Genomic DNA, 19,539 nt, shown 5'->3' with positions numbered 1-19,539 from the left:
AGACTGAGAAAGATAGCGAAAGGAGGGTGAGTGCCGGGAACAGGGTGAACGGAGCACTTAAATCTACTTTGGCAAATATTTTTTTATCGCAGGAGGCAAAACTAGCAGTTCACAACGGAGTTCTAGTGCCAACTCTAATATATGGGAGTGAAGTATGGAATTGGAAATAAAATAAACGAAATAGGTTAAATGCTGTAAAAATGCGACCCCTCCGGCAAATGTGTGGTAAAACGATGTATAATAGGTGCACAAATGTCGAGATCCGTGAACTGTGTAAGGCTGAGACATGCATTATCGACAAAATCAAGAAACGAGTGTTGCGTTGGTTTAGACATGTAGAGCGAATGGAGAGCGAGAAAACGGCTAAAAGGAACTACGATGCGAATGTTGATGGATGCAGAAAATGAGGAAGATTGAGAAAGACATGGCACGATCATGTCCATAAAATACTTGAAGATGGGCATATAAGAGTAGGAATAATCGGCGTGCGTGCATAAGAAGATGTATGAATGTAAAGGAAGCGAGGACTGTAAGCAATGACAGAGTGATATGGCGTTCTATCCTCCTTGCCTACTCCTACGGGGAAACGGCGTGATGGTTTATTTATTTGTTTGTTTTGTAATATAAGCAAAATAACTCAGGTTTTATCATTATGATAACAAATATAAATGTATTCATAATAAAAAAATACAATTATAACAATAAATAGTTCAATAAAAACAATAATAAAAATTACATCAATTTTTAACAAAAACGTGTATAAATAATAATAAAATAGGAAGCCCCATTGATGACAAACTCATTAGTATCGAGTAGTGCAAAAAAAGTATCGACAGATGTCTGGCACGTGAACAATATTAATAATACTCGTATGGGTAGTTTATTGTACCTTTTTCTGAGCCATACGCCATATGGCTAGCGAGGGATGGAACACAATGTCCACTTTTCAGGATTCTCCCAAATATTTACACCCGTAAAAATATTATATCTTATTGATATATATTTCAAATATTACAGGCTAAATTAGCAACGTAGTCTGCCTAGTGATATTGTGGCGAGCCCGATAGGCTTGAGCCGCTAATAAATGATAAAACTTTAATAGTAGATACAGTAACGCCCACCCTATGAAAGTACACAGTATGAGATTAATGCTGAAATAAATTTACTGTAGTTTTATGCACAACAACAACATACCATCACGCCGTTTCCCCGTAGGGGTAGGCAGAGAAGATAGAACGCCATAACACTCTATCTTAGCATACAGACCTCGCTTCCTCTACATACATACATCTTCTCATGCACGCACGCTGATTATTCCTACTTTTGACATGTACATCTTCAAGTATTTGATGGACTTGATCGTGCCATGTCTTTCTCGGTCTTCCTCGTTTTCTGCATCCATCAACATTTGCATCGTAGATCCTTTTAGCCGTTCTTTCGTTGTCCATTCGCTCTACATGTCCAAACTAACACAGCACCCCTTTCTTGATTCTGTCAATAATGCATGTCTCAGCCTTACACACTTCACGGATCTCGACATTTGTGCACCTATCATACATTGTTTTACCACACATTTGCCTGAGGGATCGCATTTCGACAGCATTCAACCTTCTTTCATCATTATTTTTCCAATTCCATACTTCGCTCCCATACATTAGAGTTGGAACTAGAACTCCGTTGTGTACTGCTAGTTTAGCCTCCTGCGATAAACATTTGTTTGCCAAAGTAGAGTTTAGTGCACCGTTCACCCTGTTCCCGGCACTCACCCTCCTTTCAATATCTTTCTCGGCCTTTCCGTCCCTAGTAAACATACTTCCCAGGTACACAAATTATTCTACCTGATTCAGAATATCTCCTTTCACGCTGATCTCACATTTAGTTATATTTTCATCCCTTTCAAAAACCATAACTTTCGATTTATCAACATTCATAAGCAAATCTCTTTTATTGCATACATCGTAGACTTTTGTTACCAAGAATTGAATATGCACTTATTACTAAAAAAAAATTCTACCCTTTTCTGTTTTCTAGATTGCGTTTTTAACATTTTTATTTTATTTATTAAAACTAATATGTCGATAAATAAATTCAAACTAAGCTTAAAGGTTTTTTTAAACCTATTCTATTTTGATTAGTATTACTGTATTATTATTTTTTGTTTTGCTTTTTATATCGTATAAGTTTTTTTTTACTGTACTCGTATATTTGAAATTATATAAATTCTAATAAATAAATAGCTTTAATAGTGAATGTAACTCTCCAAGCACAAGAGCTTATCTCTTTTTTGGAGAGTTACAGTTATAACATTTACTAGATGTATAAACGTAGATTTGTATTCCCTGGCATAATCGTACAAATAAATTTACCGTTTTTAAAAATAAATTTATTATTACATGGAAATTAATTTATCATTATCATATCGCGAAAAGTAAATATTTTTCTCCCAACTGACAATGTAAGCTGACCATGGATTATGCAGCTAACAATTTATTAAATATGTACTCGGACCAGAGAAAATCAACATGTAATAACGTCGACTTACCTGATGAGACTTCCTTGTCGGCGATCAACTCACGTTGTCAGAAAAATTCGTGATCAGGAACACTGCAGGCAGACAATTTCATCTGGAGGTGGCGGATAATGATAAACGGCGATTGATAATGAAATGTTTGCGGCGTTGTGCGAGTTTAAGAGAAGTTATGATAACTTTCACTGCGAAAATAGCGAAATACTTTTGTCAATTAAAAAAAACGTGCGTAACATAACTAGTGGAAAAAACTAAAAACAGCGCACGAAAATGTCCCGTGAGGAGTAGCAACCTCACAAAACCAAACTTAGCCAGTACCTACTTACATATGATTCCTCTGGCTAAAATACATCTTAACAAATTGTTGGCTCAACCAGGTCATAAGCCCAGTAAATGCTCATACTTCCATATTCCTTTCTCTAAAATGTTCTCCATCTCTGCTGTTATTTGTTAACAATAATAAATTCATGAATACATTTGCCAAACATAAAAGACTGACTCCGTTTTTAGTAAGATCAACATGAATTGTTTTTATTTTTTCTTTTATGTATGTTTTCATATTGAATAAAGGTTTTATTAATAAAAAAAATAATTAGTACCATGTAATTTAATTTGAAACAATTTTTTCAAACATATGTGTGAATTTTAATATCAAAATCTTTCTTTCATTCTTCTTTTTGATTCGATGACATATGCCTCTTCTATAAAATTAAAGACTCCATACCAAAAAAAGAAAAAATCATGAGATACGAAGCTTATTTTAAATAAAAATTGAGCTACGTAATCGCCTTGTGGGGGAACCAGTAACAAGACAGATATAGCAAGGATACAAAGACAACAAAATTAAATATATTATCTTACATACTACTTACCCCACTTGAAAAAAAATGTATGCACTAGTCAAGACTACCAGAATACAGACAAGGCAACTTTCTGTATATATGGGCACCACCAAGGATGCTTATGACCTCAGATCTGGTAAGAATGCTGTAGTATCTGAAGAGGAAGCCTGCTTATCTTACCTTCATAAAACAAATTATCAATATTTGCTGCATTCGGAGTAGGTGCAAACGCAAAAGTCATGCGTCATTAGATTCGGATAACGGGACGATGACAAATTCATTGAGTATTTATTATTTACAGAGCAAAACAAAAATACTACGTTTTCCATGTCTTATTTCCATGTATATTCTAAGCCAGTAATTATTTAAATATTAACAATTCGAATATAAAATAAACGAATTATTACTGCAGTTCACTTATAGCGTATTCTGATGCATTATGTTTACTGGCATAAATAATTAAAATTTATTGTTTAAGCGTAAAGATAACAGAAATAAACTTCGAACTTTGACCGTTTGAAAAATCCGCAAAAGTATTGTTCGGTGCGTAGATATTGGATCCCAGTCAAAGTTTTTCATATCAGTATGAATGTTCACTAATTAACTAGTTTTTACGATGATCGTGACGAAGTACTATATATTAGTAATTACGAGTAGTATTTTTGTTGGTGTGATGGATTGTGCTAGGATCTTGTGTTTGTTTCTCATGCCGTCAATTAGTCACCAGATCGTATTCCGTCCCCTGACCACCGAACTGGCTAGGAGAGGCCACCAGCTCGTAGTCGGTACCCCTAATCCGACTCACATTACCAATCCTAATATAACAGAACTGGACTGGTCGTTTTTAGGTAACACATTTACAGAATCTATGAATTTTAACAAGATAGGACAAATGGAAGATAAATCAGAAATCGTCAAGAAATTTTTCAGCGTATTTGAATCGTTGATCGACGCAATTTTCGCAACTCCCGAATTTCAAAACATTGTCAGAAACGACACGGAGCATTTTGATCTGGTGATGATAGAATACCATCTTTTTCCTGCTTTGTTTACTTTAGTTAATAGGTTCAAAGCCCCATTTATCGGCATAACGTCTATGGATTTATCACGTCCAAGCCATAAAATGGTTGGAAACAATCCGCATTATGTTTTGCATCCAGATTATCACATAGAAGAAGTACTAATCGCGGAGACCTTCAGTGACAGATTATACCGTGTTGTGTTTGGATTAAATGTTGAATATTTGTATAGAACCTTATTAATTCCCGCACAAAACAAGATAGTAAAAAAACATTTTGGTGCGATACTAGCGGATCTTCAGTATGAAGACTGTGTACCGGACGTGGTGCTTGTAAATGCTCACCCTGCTTTGGGTTTTACAAGACCTGTGGTACCTACTCATGTAGACATTACCGGAATTCATTTGGAAGATGTCAAACTCTTACCAAAGGTATATACTTTATTACAAAATGATGTAAATATAAAAATATTTTAACAACAGTATTAATTATTAACGTTTTGCCATTCCGGGTAGTGGTGTGAAACTGTTTATGTAATGAGAATGTACGTAAAAGAAGTATTTTTTCGAATCAGGTTGTGGTCCTGTGGCTAGTGTCACGGACTCACGGAACAGAAGGTCGATGTTTGAACACTGCCCTACCACAACTTTTTTTTACATCACAACAAACCAGGAGGCTCAATTTAATCAACAGAACACAGAACGCCTACGCGAAAAATCAAATTACAATTTTTGTGTTCTCACTGAACTTGATTCCCACTTTTTCATAGTGATACAACTCGCAGAAAACGGCCCCAAAAATTGAAATATTTGAAAATATCATAAAAACGCAAATATTCTTTTTTTATGACACAAACATTGTGGATATTCATTTTAAAGTTAAAAATACCTCGTTTTTGATTACTTTTAATTTATATAATTATCTACGGGTTCCGAAGCTACACAAGTTTCCTTATCGAGGTATAATATTTATTATAATGAAGAAATAAACATTATCGCATTTTTTTATTTTAATGGTGTCTACTTTATACTGAATTTTTAAAAAAATGTGGTAATAAGTAAAGTTTTCGTGTCGAGAAGTATTTTGTGTTTGTGGAAGCATGGAATGAGAGTTGAGGGGTGTACATAATTAAATAAATGATGAGAGTTTTTATTTCAATTTTAATCATAAAAATTACGTTGATTTTTAGCAAGTACCTTACAAAATAACTAAAAACTATTTGTTGAAAATACATATTGTTTATTTTGTCTTTATTGAAGACGAGGAGGGTTTGAGAAAAAAGGAAAAGAAAAAATATTTTTCATCTTCAAAATCTAACAGTCGCCTAAACATCTAGAAGCTGTCGAATCGTTGGACCTATAAATAATATGAGTACGTTTCAGGATATCAAGGTATTCCTCGATGAAGCTACAGAAGGTGCCGTGTTACTGAGTTTAGGCAGTAACGTCAGGAGTAACCAGCTTCCTACTCAAGTTGTAGAGACGCTTTTAGACAGTTTTTCAGAGCTGCCCTACAGATTTATATGGAAATGGGAATCAGAAGAATCTATGAAACTACCAGATAACGTCAGAATGTTTTCGTGGCTCCCTCAAAATGACGTTTTAAGTAAGACAGTTTTAGCAAAATAATTGGCCTTTTTTATTACAGACATGGTTTATAAATGTGTATTAATTTTAATTAACACATGGCAATATTACTTCAAATTTCTCCGTGGTCTAAGTTAATTATTATGCAGGAATTTTAACCAACAAATACATAACCTAGCAAAATTTGTGGATTTTACTTTAGATATTTTGCTTAAAGATAATCGTCGAACAACGACGCATATGATTTTCTTTTACTTTACTATACACGAGAGCGGTTTAGTATTTATTTTGACACTTTATGTTACAACTACTCATATATCCCTTGGTACTTGGGTTAGTTACATATTTTATTTTTTTAAAACCTGGAATATAAAGCCTTTCAAGATCAAATATAAGAGAAAGCCAATGTCGAATTTTTCGCACACCCGTCTTTGTTCTAAAATCACGACGATATATGATTAACTTGAAAAATGTCTTTAATTATTAAAAGACGATCTCGAGAATATTAACAATACTGAAAAATAAAAATGTAGGAAGGCTGTGCATTTGAAATGAAGCAAAAAACAGAAATCTAAATAATTATATTAAAAGTCTACAATACTCTTCTACTTATGTTTTTCCAACTTCACGCCACCCCCCCCAAACGCCCCCGCCCCATTCGTTTAAATTGCCACAATCACCGGAGAAGCGGGAGTCGGGATTTAAAAAACTTTAAAAACATGTAATGATAATTTAGCAATTTGAGTTTAAACCTAAAAAAATCAAATGAATTAACTAATTACATAAAATATCAACCTTTACATTTACATTTTATTATTTCAGGACATCCAAATATCAAGCTGTTTGTATTTCAAGGAGGATACCAGTCACTGGTAGAGGCAGTTACTCACGCTGTTCCGATGATAGGAATATCTTTTGTAGGTGATCAGCACCTTAACGTAGCTAAGGTTGTGCACTATGACCTTGGCCTCAAGTGGACTCTGGGAAATATTAAAAACGATCTTGTGAAAAGGGACATTACTTCCGTGATAACAGAATGCAGGTAAGAAATTTCTAAATGTGAAAATGTTAGAGTAATACGTTTTTGCACTGTGCTTTTAATACAATATTCGAATATGTGACACAAAAAAGTATTTAATGTAATATGAAGAACAAAGAAGTATAAATAAAATAATGTATCACCCTTTTGCACCAAACTCGAGTGGCTTCGTTTTAAGCCTTTCCTTGCGGCTGCGAGCAGTGGCGAGCGGTGATTTTTTTAGGTAATCTACAAAAAATGTTCATTTATTTTTACCTACACATAAGTAATATAATTGTAAACGGGTATTTTTTCTGTGGTTCTGTGAAAATCAACTCAAACAACAATTATTATTAACTTCGCGATATTCGTAGCTTTATTCTAAACCATTTTAATACAATACTTTCAAATATATATTTTTTAAATACCGAAGTATGAAGTTATAGATTATTATAAAATAACATTCGTTAGATATTTCTATTATGATTGAAATGTCAACGTTAAGCGCTGGCCGATTCCTGTTAAAATGAATAATACCAAAAACGGCAACTTCGAAAGCCACATGTCCTTTATGATACATAATATGTCAACGGTATCATGTTAAAGAAAAATACACCTTCGGAAATAATGTTCGAAATACTAGTTTTCAATAGGGAATCTTTAAATAATATTTGTAAGCTGCAAGTTTGTTTTAATACGAAAAAAGCACAACTGGGTAAAAGATGTAAAATATAGTGAACGTTTTTGTATGGAAAAATAAGCTGAGGTGATTGACTAGTTTTATCGTTTACAGAGAACGGGCTGGGCGCTTGGCGCACTTTATGGATATTTTTTTGTAGAAAGATATTAACGGTTGCGGGGATTTAAAATAATTAACAATTATTTTATTTGTTTTCCATGAAATATAGTTCCTATAAAACATTATTATCGAAAGTCAAATTAAATGGTAAGCCGTGCATAATCGCTTATTTTGACAATTCGCCCCCGGTATCTAAGGTCTCTTGGGTGGCATCAATAAGATTTTTTTTTTATAATACTACCTTATAATATTAAAATTGTATTAAAATATTTTAATGTTGATGGATGCAAAAAACGAGGAAGTCCTAGAAAGACATGGCACGATCAAGTCCATCAAATACTTGAAGATGGACATGTCAAAAGTAGGAATAATCGGCGTGCGTGCGTGAGAAGATGTATGAATGTAGAGGAAGCGAGGTATGTATGCAAAGATAGAGTGAAATGGCGTTCTATCCTCTCTGTCTACCCCTACGAGGAAACGGCGTGATGATTTGTTTGTTTGTTTTTGTTTTAAAAATATTTTTCTGCTTGACTGTTTTAATGACAATTCACATATGTCTTTGCTTTCTCCTCGTTCAAACAGCAAACATTGCAATTCATCGCTCTATAGTTTAATATTCTTCTATGTGTTGGTCAGTTTGTGAATGTGCTTTTAGCTGATTGGGTGCAAATTTCCACCCACAATTGCAAAAAGCTGTATTTTGTGCTTTACATTTTACATGTATTCCCTATTCCAACTGCCCTTCCTTCCACAACTATAACGGGTAACACGAAATTAAATCAGTGCTATTCAATGTGTCACGGTGAACGTGTCGCAATGTCATACAACATTATTTTATGAAAAATGTATGAATTTCGCAGAAAACTAGAAATATTATGAAACAGTATTATAACGACTTTAAAAAACATCACTTTTAAAGCATTTTAGCTGGGGTATTTCTCATGCCCCCTTCAGGAACTCGGGGATTTTTTTACCATCAGGCTCGAAAAGGTTAATCAGCTCATACATTTTCAAACTCTCTCACTTCTACTAAAATATCTAGCTGAGAGTTTTATTTACCTCTCTGATCGTAGTCTATTACTTTGTTCTTCTCAGGAGAGAACACTTTCCATTCCTTGACACACCACATTTTTCAGCAATATCCTTTCTGTTCAGAGTGCTTCTTTTGGAAGAAGCTATCTTTTCAAACAAAAAATGCACCTTCCTTAGCAACTTTTAAAAACGACTTTAACATTATTATATGTACCTAGAAACCAAACATCCCTTCATTTATATAAATTAAACATACATATAATTCTTTTCCTTCCCTGGATCTTCTCCTTTTTTCTTTACTCATTATCTGATCTCTCATCTTTAATGTGCATAAAGATAGTATTTTGTATTAATAAGTTTATATGTACATGTTCTATCTACTCACAGATATATAAACATTCATTTTGTAAAAATATATCACATTAAAAAAAAGTACAAATTTTGACGAATTTTTTCGATAAGTTTGTTTTTTGTTGGCTGGGAGTTATTGCTTTTAGCAATAAGCCAGCCAAAGTGCACATATTTTTTAATTTGAAGTTTGATAAATACATATTACAGTAGGAACCCATTCAAACGATATCCAATATAGGGAAATATCACATACTACAAATACCGATTAAAATATGTGAAATAGTTTTAGAAAAAATAATTGTTTTTCCAAAATCAATACGGATAGCGGGGAGAAATGTTTTTTTTTTTAATGTAACTTTTAAAATAAGATTGTAAAACAAATTACGCTTACAAAAATGCGACATGTTTGGCCTTGAAAATTGTGACGTCAAGATTCGTGACGATGATATATTTAAATATAAACGGTCAAACGAATTTAACCGAATCGTGACGTATTAGGGCGTGGAATTTAAAATTATAAATTTTTATTTATTAGCATTTTATTAATTTAAGTATTTTTCTCCCCTTATTAATTTTAAATGAAAAAAAAAGGTTTTATTTCTATATTATAATGAAAAAAAAAACTCAATGACGTAGGTTAAAAAGAAGAAAGCTGAATAAAAATGGTTTATGAAAATAATAAACTTTATTATAATATGTAAAGAAAGACCTGACTATAAGTATTTGAAACGGTAAACCCCCGTTATATGATTCTGTAACATAATTAATAATAAAAAACCCACCAGTTATTTCATGGTGTAATTCGGATTAATTTATTTTCAGATTTAAAGAAAACGTTTTGAGGTTATCAAAGCTGTTGTATGATGCTCCTCAAACCCCCTTAGAGAGAGCTGTTTGGTGGACTGAGTACGTCATAAGACATAATGGGACTAAACATCTAAAGTCTTTGGCTCCCAACATAACGTGGATCCAATACTTTTATTTGGATATTTGGGCCTTCCTATTTGGCTGTTTGATGCTATATTTGATTGGTTTATATTATTTTACTAAATCAATATTCTGTTTCATGAGAAAGACAGTTTTCGAGAATAATATCTAAAATTAACGGAAATCATCTTTAAGAGAATAAAGCAATGGTGCCGTGTCTGCTTATTTGTTATTAAAAATACATTTAAATCTTTTATTTAAATTATTTATTGACAATTTTTGATAGAATTACATTGTAATGATGTAATAACTAATATTTACACACATAATTTATTAATTAAAAACATACTTGGCACACTTCCACTTATTTAACCTAATATTATCTTAAGTATAGTTGCATATTGTGTCTTTTTCAACTTATTTTTAAATGTACCTACACTTAAGATAATCTTTAGTTTATCCTTATACTGTATAATAGTCACCAATTTGAAGATGCCCATTGGAGGGTAAAAGCGCTAATTGGTCAAATAAATAAGTGGAAGTGTACCAAGTATTTTTAAAATTAATAACTTATTTGTAAATATAAGTTATTACATCATTACATTGTAGTATAATTACATAAACACAAAAAATTTAATACTTCGTATTTTCTCGCTAATATTTCGTACTTTATGTATAGAATACTCAAAATTGACCCAGACACATAACTGAGAGCGTAACTATAAAAAAAACTTTCCTGGCTTCGAAACATCCGAGCATGGACCAGGATTAGAACTGTGGAGGAGCTGTTTTGCACTGCTCAGGATAAGGAAGCTTTCTCCTAAGTGGTCGTTAATGTCGCGGGGACCCGACATGACACGTAAAGAAGAAGAATAAATATATCTGTAAATAAATATTGTTATCTGCATGTCCCTAAATGAGTTTATTCTAAAAACTGCTGGAGAATATTATATGAAATTATTTATTTATTTATTAACGGACATTGTCCATGTATACAATTTATAGGGTTTAAATATTACAATAAAATAATAGTTTAAAACATTAAAAAAAAAGAAAATAAGCTTTGACAAACATAAGGCACATCAAGACAAGATCTGAACTATTTATTTGGGCTCTTTTAAATCGTTGTAAACTTAAACCAAAAAAGTCCAGATCGTGTCTTGAGTGAAAAATACGACGAAGACGGGTCATTGGAAAATTAAGGCCATAGTTTGTTCTATGCTGATCGATGAACAGTACTTCACTGTTTCTCAACCTACGAGTCGGAATATTTAATTTTACTTGGCCCAGTAATGATGGAATATGTTATATTATTTATAATAAATTATGTGTAGTATATTTTCAATTTAAATAGTAATAATAAAAAATAAAAAATGATTTATTGTGTAAAATTATGTTGAGGTTCAGGAAGTTAGTTATTGATCAAGAGATCAAAAATATTGCCTAATTAATTTTTATGTGTATGTTTACCTCGACAATCAAATTAAAGTTTTTTCCATAGGATTCACAATGATTATGTTATGTTATATATTGTGAGAAAGCACATGTAAGTATTTGAGATAGTATTAATATAAATCGATGGAATAGAGCACAGTTCTATAGATAATACATTGTAACACGTGAAGGCTTATTCTAAAAAAAAGGGAAAGAGATCCATTCATGCGTCATCCGATGTCCAATCATGAACTGATGGTCAAACCCTTTGATGGTGACATTTTGACAATGCCATTCCAAATATCATTCCTTTGTGAGGCTCGATGTGGAGGACTGGACTTATTATCTTAACGTCCTGTGTGGGTGGTGACAGAGGGAGGAGGGAGGGGATCGGAGCTGTCGCAAGTGATAGAAGTCATATTCCGAGTCCAGTGAACCTTTTTCAAGTTCATATTATGTGGCATTTAGATAGGGTACGCGTCACATTTGGTCAGTTGCGCAGGAGGTGAAAGGTACTTTACAATTAGTTTATGAAAAGTGCAATTTTCCATACGTGCCTATTTTTTACCCATGTTCACACCAAGTGGTGCAAAAGGCACTAATTTCATATCTACACCAGTTGCAATTTGATTATTTGTTATTTTTATTGTGAATAGGATATAGACGATGTTTTAGGGCCAGACCGCGAAACTTCGGAGAAACATCCTCATGGTAAACTTAAAACAATATTAATGAATTGTTTTCAATAATACATTTTAATTGTTATTTTTCTAGTTTTTTGTTAATCGATCAGCGTGGGTATTCTGAAAAAAAGCACTAGGTCAAGATTACTACTTCTGAGATCATTGAAGTTCAAAGTTTGTAACGAAATAACATTTTTTTATACTACGCATTACCTGCATGGTGTATTGATCTATTTACTACATTTTATTAAATAGTTTAAAAAATAAAAACTGAACTTTCGGAACATTTTTTTCAAAATAATAGTGTATTGACATGACTTAGTGCAATTTGCTGATACATAATACTACAGTTAGGAATTCAAATTGAAGTCATATTGTACTGACTATAGTCACTTTGTGAGAAATGCTTTTTTTCTATGATTAAAACAGTTATGTAATCATTTTATCTAATATGTGTGTACGTGTGTGTGTATGTACATGTGTATATACATATATGTATATATATATATATATACATAAATGTGTGTGTATATGTGTATGTCTGGATGTATATGTATCAAAATGTGTAAACGGATAAGTTTATATTTTGTTTGTCTGTGCTCTATATTAATTTGTTAACTATTATAATATATTAAAATGTAATTGCCTAGCTTGGAACGGGGTATGTACCCTTGTTAGCTGGGCAAAGTGAACATGGAATTGTATTTCGATAAAGAGTGTGAATAAATAAATAAAAAAAATAAAAAATATACAGTACGTATAACATTAGGTAAAATAATAATTAATTAGTAAAAAAAGAAAAGAATGAAAATTATAATTGCCACGTTGCCCCCGAGTGAAGCATGTGGACATGACTTATTAGACATCTTCAGGATATCATGTCGCTGACCAACAATCTCACCTTTTCTCAAGTCAGTACTGCTCCATAAGCTCCGCTGAATACATCCGAAATATTGTAATTTATTGCCCACTAGTACGGCGTCCATTGTCCCTTGGTGCTTTTTTCCTGAACGGATTAATGTCATATTGACTTATTACAGAAAATATCTCGACTTATAGTGTAAATAGGACTTAGAGCGTTTTTGCGGATTGTAGAGTATTTTTTCAACAGTATAACCCTATCATTAAGTCAAAACAGCAACATTTTTACTTTGTGCTTTTTCGCAGAATACTCACGAGATTTCCATCTGTTCGGACCGCTAAAAGAAGCCCATTGTGAAATTCACTTTGAAGATGAAGAGGCCGTGAAAATGTCCGCGAGTCAATGGTTTAGGAAGCAGGACCGTGCTTTTTACCACAATGGAATATATGCCCTACTTAAAAGATGTACCTAAATGTGGAAATGGACGGAGATTATATCGGAAAATGACAAATTAATAGTCAATAGTATGGTTTACAACCCATGTAATTACATTTTAATTTCTTGACTATAAAAAAAATAAAAAATTGGAGGCATTAGTTTTTGACTGACTCTCGTATATTTGATAAAACCTCATTTCAAAATATTCAAAAAATACTTTATAAGTGCTACACTTAGATAATTACTTTGTATTTTTAATTTCGCCCAACAGTTTATTAAATTGGGTAATTAGCTTTTTATAGACCTGGGATTGAATGGGGAGATTTGGCAAAATTTTAATTCTCGCTTTCCACACAGTAGCTAGGCTCTTTTTAGACCCAGGCTTGGAGGGCGAAAACTATTCACGGGGATCCATCACAATAGATCACAGGTCGCAGTGACGTCAGTAGCTTGAATAGTACTGACCCCCACCTCTAAGAATAAGAAGAGGAATAATAGAACATTCGGACACGCCGGATATATTCAATCTGACTTTATTTTTAAGCAAAACAGCACACTCAAACCATACATCTTTATCTTGCTTGTGTCAAGAACATACAATTATAATGCCAAAATAGCAAATTTGACATACTTCACAAATCTCTACGCACTTTTGCGAATAATCTCTTAGAAATAAATATTCACTTAAAATAGTGTGTAAGTTTTCGGGTACTACTTATTCGGTAAAAGTAAAATAAATAAAAAACAAAAAAATCTTAATGTGTATCTTTTTTGGATGATCCTGTGTAAGTTAGATTCATTCCGATGTTTTCGATACCATTGCAAGAGCCATCTTCCAGGTAAACTGCCAAAACGGATCCAACTTACACAAGATCACTCAACAAATTGATTACAGTGGCCTTGAAAATGTACGCACCTATTGAAATGTAAATGTATCTATTTTGTGCAATTTTGTGATTCAAGTCATATTTTATTTTTGGTTTTAATATATCGGAAAAAATAAATATATAAAAAGTGTCTTAATTGTATTATGAGGTTAACTTTTATTGTAACATACATAATAATATTTATGTTAAGTACTTTTTTAGTGTATCATTGTTATTATTGTACATGTTAGTGAGGGTGAGTACATATACATATACTGTGTGAGTGTGTATACATGTGTGTAAGTATTGAACATATGTAAAAAAACCCTATCGAGGAAATCTATCAACCACCTTATTAATCGTCGGAAAATTGTCAAGAACTCTCCGGCCTAAAACCAAAATTTAAATATATGTGAAAAATATACATTTATATATGTACTCATATACACACAAACATATATATATAAGTAATGTATTTATTTAGATAGTTGCAAAAAATCAAAGTTAAACACCTAGTTATACCTTAACTAATAAACAATAAATGTATATACAATAATAATGTTTATTTTTTTACGCTTTCCGATGACTCTCTATATACCCATATGGATGTTTGTTTTTAACAAATATATGAGTACATGTATGTATGTATTTGTACATATATTGGATAATTATTTTACAACATTAATTAATATCATATGCGTGTGGTTGCTCGGATTACAGAGGGGTAATTATTCCTATTTTGAAATAAAGCTATTTCTAAATCTGTCTTTATTGGAGAGAGGTAGAACTGAGATAGACCTCATATGCATTTTCAAAATACTTAATGCTATAAGTGATGTCCCATCTCTGTTGCAATCAATTCCTTTTTATGTTCCCAACCATGTCACCAGAAGTCAAAATCTGCTATTTATTAAATCTTCTAAGAGAAACTTTTGTTTTTATGCCTCAATGTCCAAAATGTGTAGATTAGTCAATTCGTCACACGACTTGGAATTCTTTGGGATAGATCTTTCGGCTTTTTGTAGATATCTTCGCGACTTACACAGTATGGGATGAAGTTGGATTGGCATGGTTTAGCTCGAAGTCTTATGTCTTTCGTTTTTTAAATATATTGTGTACCATTATTGTATTGCCCTTGTTTGTCTTTGCTTCATAGTTTTATGTTCTTTTTGTTCAGTTTCTTGTAATAATGTTTCTTCATGTTGTAATTCAACAGTTGTAATTGACTAAGGTCGTACGTATAATAAAAAAATAAATAAATTAAAGACGAAGATCTGCAATTCGCATGTTTTTAAAGTATGTACCTTTGTTGAAATACACTCTAAAATAAAAATAAAATAAAATAAAAAATCAGTCGCTTTGCCTGTTTACCGTCGAAATGTATGCACGATGCATAACTCGGCGTTCTGCGTAGACTGTAGATTGGAATACTGCTGGCACATGGCGACGGGGAATCAAGATGTATCCTTTGTATCGTAGCCGTATTAAGCGGAAATTCAAAAATGGCCTTTATTACGTTCGTGTCAAAAGCACAAAGGATCGTAATTGAAAGCGCTGGTAGTCTCTAACCCCCTTGAATTACCCCCGTTCCCACCATCCCCCCAATACCGTCCTTTGCAGGCGTGCTAATCCAAATTGCATATAAGCTGCATTATACCTAAGACGAAAAATGAATGCATCATTATTTTCATTAATAATGTCAAAAAAGTAATTTTGAACTCCCGTTTTCTATTGTTTGCGGATGACTTAAATTTTCTTTTAAAGGTGACAACTTCCGATGATTTTTGTCTTTTCTAAGCGAATATATCTAATATACCTGAATGGGGAAGGCGAAACAAACTTAGGTTTAATGTTTCCAAGTGTTCGGTCACATCCTTAACTAGGGCCTAAAAAACTCTATTTTTTCGCTACAAAATGAATGACCAGAATCTGATGCGAACATCTAATGTTAAGGATCTGGGCGTTAGATTTGTGAGCACCCTGACATTTCATGAACACATAGAAACAATCAGTGGTAATGCATTGAAGATGTTTTGCCTGTTGGAAGAGCTACCGCTATGCTAAACAACATCGCTCTGGATATTGTATAATAAAAGGATTCTCCTACTACTTTGACATAAGTCTCTTTCATGTATTTTTTATTTTTTATAATATGTACGGATTGAATATACGTTTGTAATGTAAACGTTATATTTAAATTAAAGAATTGAATTTATTTTGAATTTTATAAATGAAAATAATATGTTTATTTCGATTCGATCGGGCGGTTAGCGCAATACCAAATCAGCTACACATCCAGCAACACTAAATAGAAATAAGAAAAAAAAAACAATATTTGTCTACAAACAAATATTGCAAAACATAAAAAAGTATTTATAGATAATAGAACTAAAGGGTAATGTAGTAATCAGCCTCGTGGTGCAGTGGTCAGCGCGTTCGTCTACCATGCAAGAGGTCTCGGGTTCGATTCGCGACATGGTTGACATGAAATATTTATTTAACAAGGTGTTTTTTCACTAGAATATGTCATAGTCCCTGGACTGGTACCTGAAGCGTAAGACTGATCATATTACCTTCATGTAACAAAAATGATCAAGACACACTGCGATTGGTGTACCAATGCAGTGTCCTATGCACCATTAGATGCGAAAAGGGAATGATGATGATGATTTATTGCAGCAGAGAGGCAAATAAAAATTAGGTGGGAATTAAACTGTCTAGGCATTTACAGAGCTTATGAACTGTCAATGGCTGTTTATATGTTTAAAAATATTTTTTGTTCATATAAAGACACATATTACAAAAAATAATAACGTATTCCTAACTCTATGTAAACACCAGGACAACACGCTTAAAAGTACCAAATAAAGTGGCCACTTTACACACTGTGTAACATTCACCATTCTGCCTATGTTTAAATATTCACATTTCCTCAACTCTTTCATTTGTTGACTTTTGTGAAGTAAAAGAGCTGAAACTTGTGGGTTAGATTAATCCGGCTGAATGATTTCACCTACTAGGTAACGCCTGAAAACAATTTTTCCATTTTTATGCTTCTTTTTAAACCAGTTAGCTTAACCAACAATGTTTTGATCATGTCCAAATGTTTAAAAACAACCTTAGTTAAACATAGGTTGTATGGTGAAAGTTACATAGTGTGAAAAGTGGCTATTTAAACCACCCAATGACAGGTCATAAGCCCTGTAAATGCATACTTTCATATTCCCCGCTCAAAACTGTTTTTCCTGTCCGTTGCGACGAATTTAGACCTCAATATCTCCCTCGGGAGGAAATCTAGCCTGTCTAGAAACATTTGGATATACTCAAATTATTGTATAATAATTTACATTAAATAGTTTGTCACTTTAGCGATCCGTTTCAATCTTGATTCCCAGCAGTGATCAACCAATTAGCCGATTTTAACATTCGGATTTTTTCACAGCTTTTTTCTGAGGCCTGCTTTACGGTGTCTCTACAGGCTCACTGGAATTGAGGAAGTCTAGTAGCAGCAAACATCCCACTCGCGAAACAATATCGGTAAATTGTGTGCAGGGCCTTACAACCACAGTAATAACACTTACTTTGTTGTATTTACACCACAGTTGAGTGAAAAATAACACTAGTTTAAACATTTATTTTATTTTATTTTTTATTTATTTGGATAACCAACAGCTATAATTATCACATATTTATATAACAAAACAAATAACAAATAAGCCAATTACAGGTTTTCACAAGTAGCATCACAGTAAGTTAAAAAAGATTCTCGAACATAAAATGAATAGTAATTAAATGTAAATTTAAAAGAAAAGAAAAAAATACTACGAGTTATTTCGAAAGCAAATGCCGCACGTTATTAAGATTATTTTCAAATAAATCTATGTTAAATGATTTATTAATTACATTAAAATTATTAAAAGTTCGCCATAAATATGAATTTTGCCTATAATTAGATGAAACAAGAGGTATGTGAAGAAGAGGGTTATTTCTTAAAACTTTGGAAGGAACATTGATAGAAAGTTTGCAAAGTAGTTCAGGACAGTCAATTGAACCACAGGCAATTTTAAGTAAATAAATTATATCCGCTATTTCACGACGTTTTTGCACAGGCAGTAGGTGATGTTTTTAACATATATGAATATACTGGTCAGATTTAAACTCAAGTTTCAACCGGAAACACATGAACTTTACGATTTTTTTTTGAATATTTTCAATGCGTGATATCTGCACATTGTACATAGGATTCCATATTTGTGATGCATATTCTAAGTTGCTTCGCACTAATGTACAGTAAAGGATTTTAAGTGTCTTTGCCATAGTGAACGACGTAGAGCTACGCATAACAAAGCCAAGCGCACGCGATGACTTTTTTATGATACTGTCAACATGGGTGTCAAAAAGTAATTTACTATCATGGAAGACACCTAGATCCTTAAATGAACTTATTAAGGGTTTTTCGGCTATCCCTGTGTCAAGCCACAATAAATGACAACAAAAATACTTAGTAAAATTAATTAGATTGAATTATAATCACAAGTATTGTGATTCAATAGAATAACAATCTAGAAAAAAAGGTATAAGTAATAAATAATAAAACTCCAAAAAATACAATGCAAAAAAGATAATCAGAAATAATTTTTAAAATATAAATTATAAAAATTAAGAATCACACACTATCAAATATACAAAATAATGGTATCATTAAAATCAACAAAATAATAACACAATAAAGTAGTATTAAAAAGACAAAATAAAAGTATCATTGAAATCAACAGAAAAAGAATATATATATAAAAACACAATTAAAACTATTCATAAAACTATCGAAGAATCGAGTTGTCATCCCGTGGTTGTGTTGCAAACTCACGGATAACATCTCCAAGGTCCAACTCCGCTTTGCACCACTTGATTCTTGTTATATGACACATTCATTTTACTATTATTTATATAAATGTTTGCGTACATCATAATTTGATAAAAATATTTATAATGTTATTTTAGAAGACATGTAACATGGTATCTATATGAACTTAATGGTCAGGGCATTTTCCTACCATGCAAGAGGTCTCGGGTTCGATTTCCGACAAGGCTAACATGAAACATATATTTAATCTGGTGTTTTCACACTAAAATATATTTAATAGTCCCTGGACTG

The 19,539-nt window shown here is 32.4% G+C and overlaps 1 protein-coding gene across 1 annotated transcript; it reads left to right on the top strand.

Moving 5' to 3' along the window:
- Positions 1 to 4,042: 4,042 nt before the first annotated feature.
- LOC148270906 (UDP-glycosyltransferase UGT5-like) lies at positions 4,043 to 7,016 on the top strand (the record flags this gene model as incomplete). The annotated part of the gene is made up of 4 exons (XM_088242072.1): positions 4,043 to 4,217; positions 4,530 to 4,819; positions 5,771 to 5,993; positions 6,797 to 7,016. Coding segments are annotated over exons 1-4 (908 nt in total), but the record flags the coding sequence as incomplete, so codon positions are not given.
- Positions 7,017 to 19,539: the final 12,523 nt, after the last annotated feature.

The sequence above is a fragment of the Micrasema longulum genome, unplaced genomic scaffold, assembly GCF_059751315.1.
Source record: "Micrasema longulum isolate JH-2025_06_02 unplaced genomic scaffold, ASM5975131v1 h1tg003269l, whole genome shotgun sequence".
Lineage (NCBI taxonomy): Eukaryota > Metazoa > Arthropoda > Insecta > Trichoptera > Brachycentridae > Micrasema > Micrasema longulum.
The sequence above is the reverse complement of the archived record's forward strand: the minus strand, read 5'-3'. Positions and strand labels throughout refer to the sequence as shown.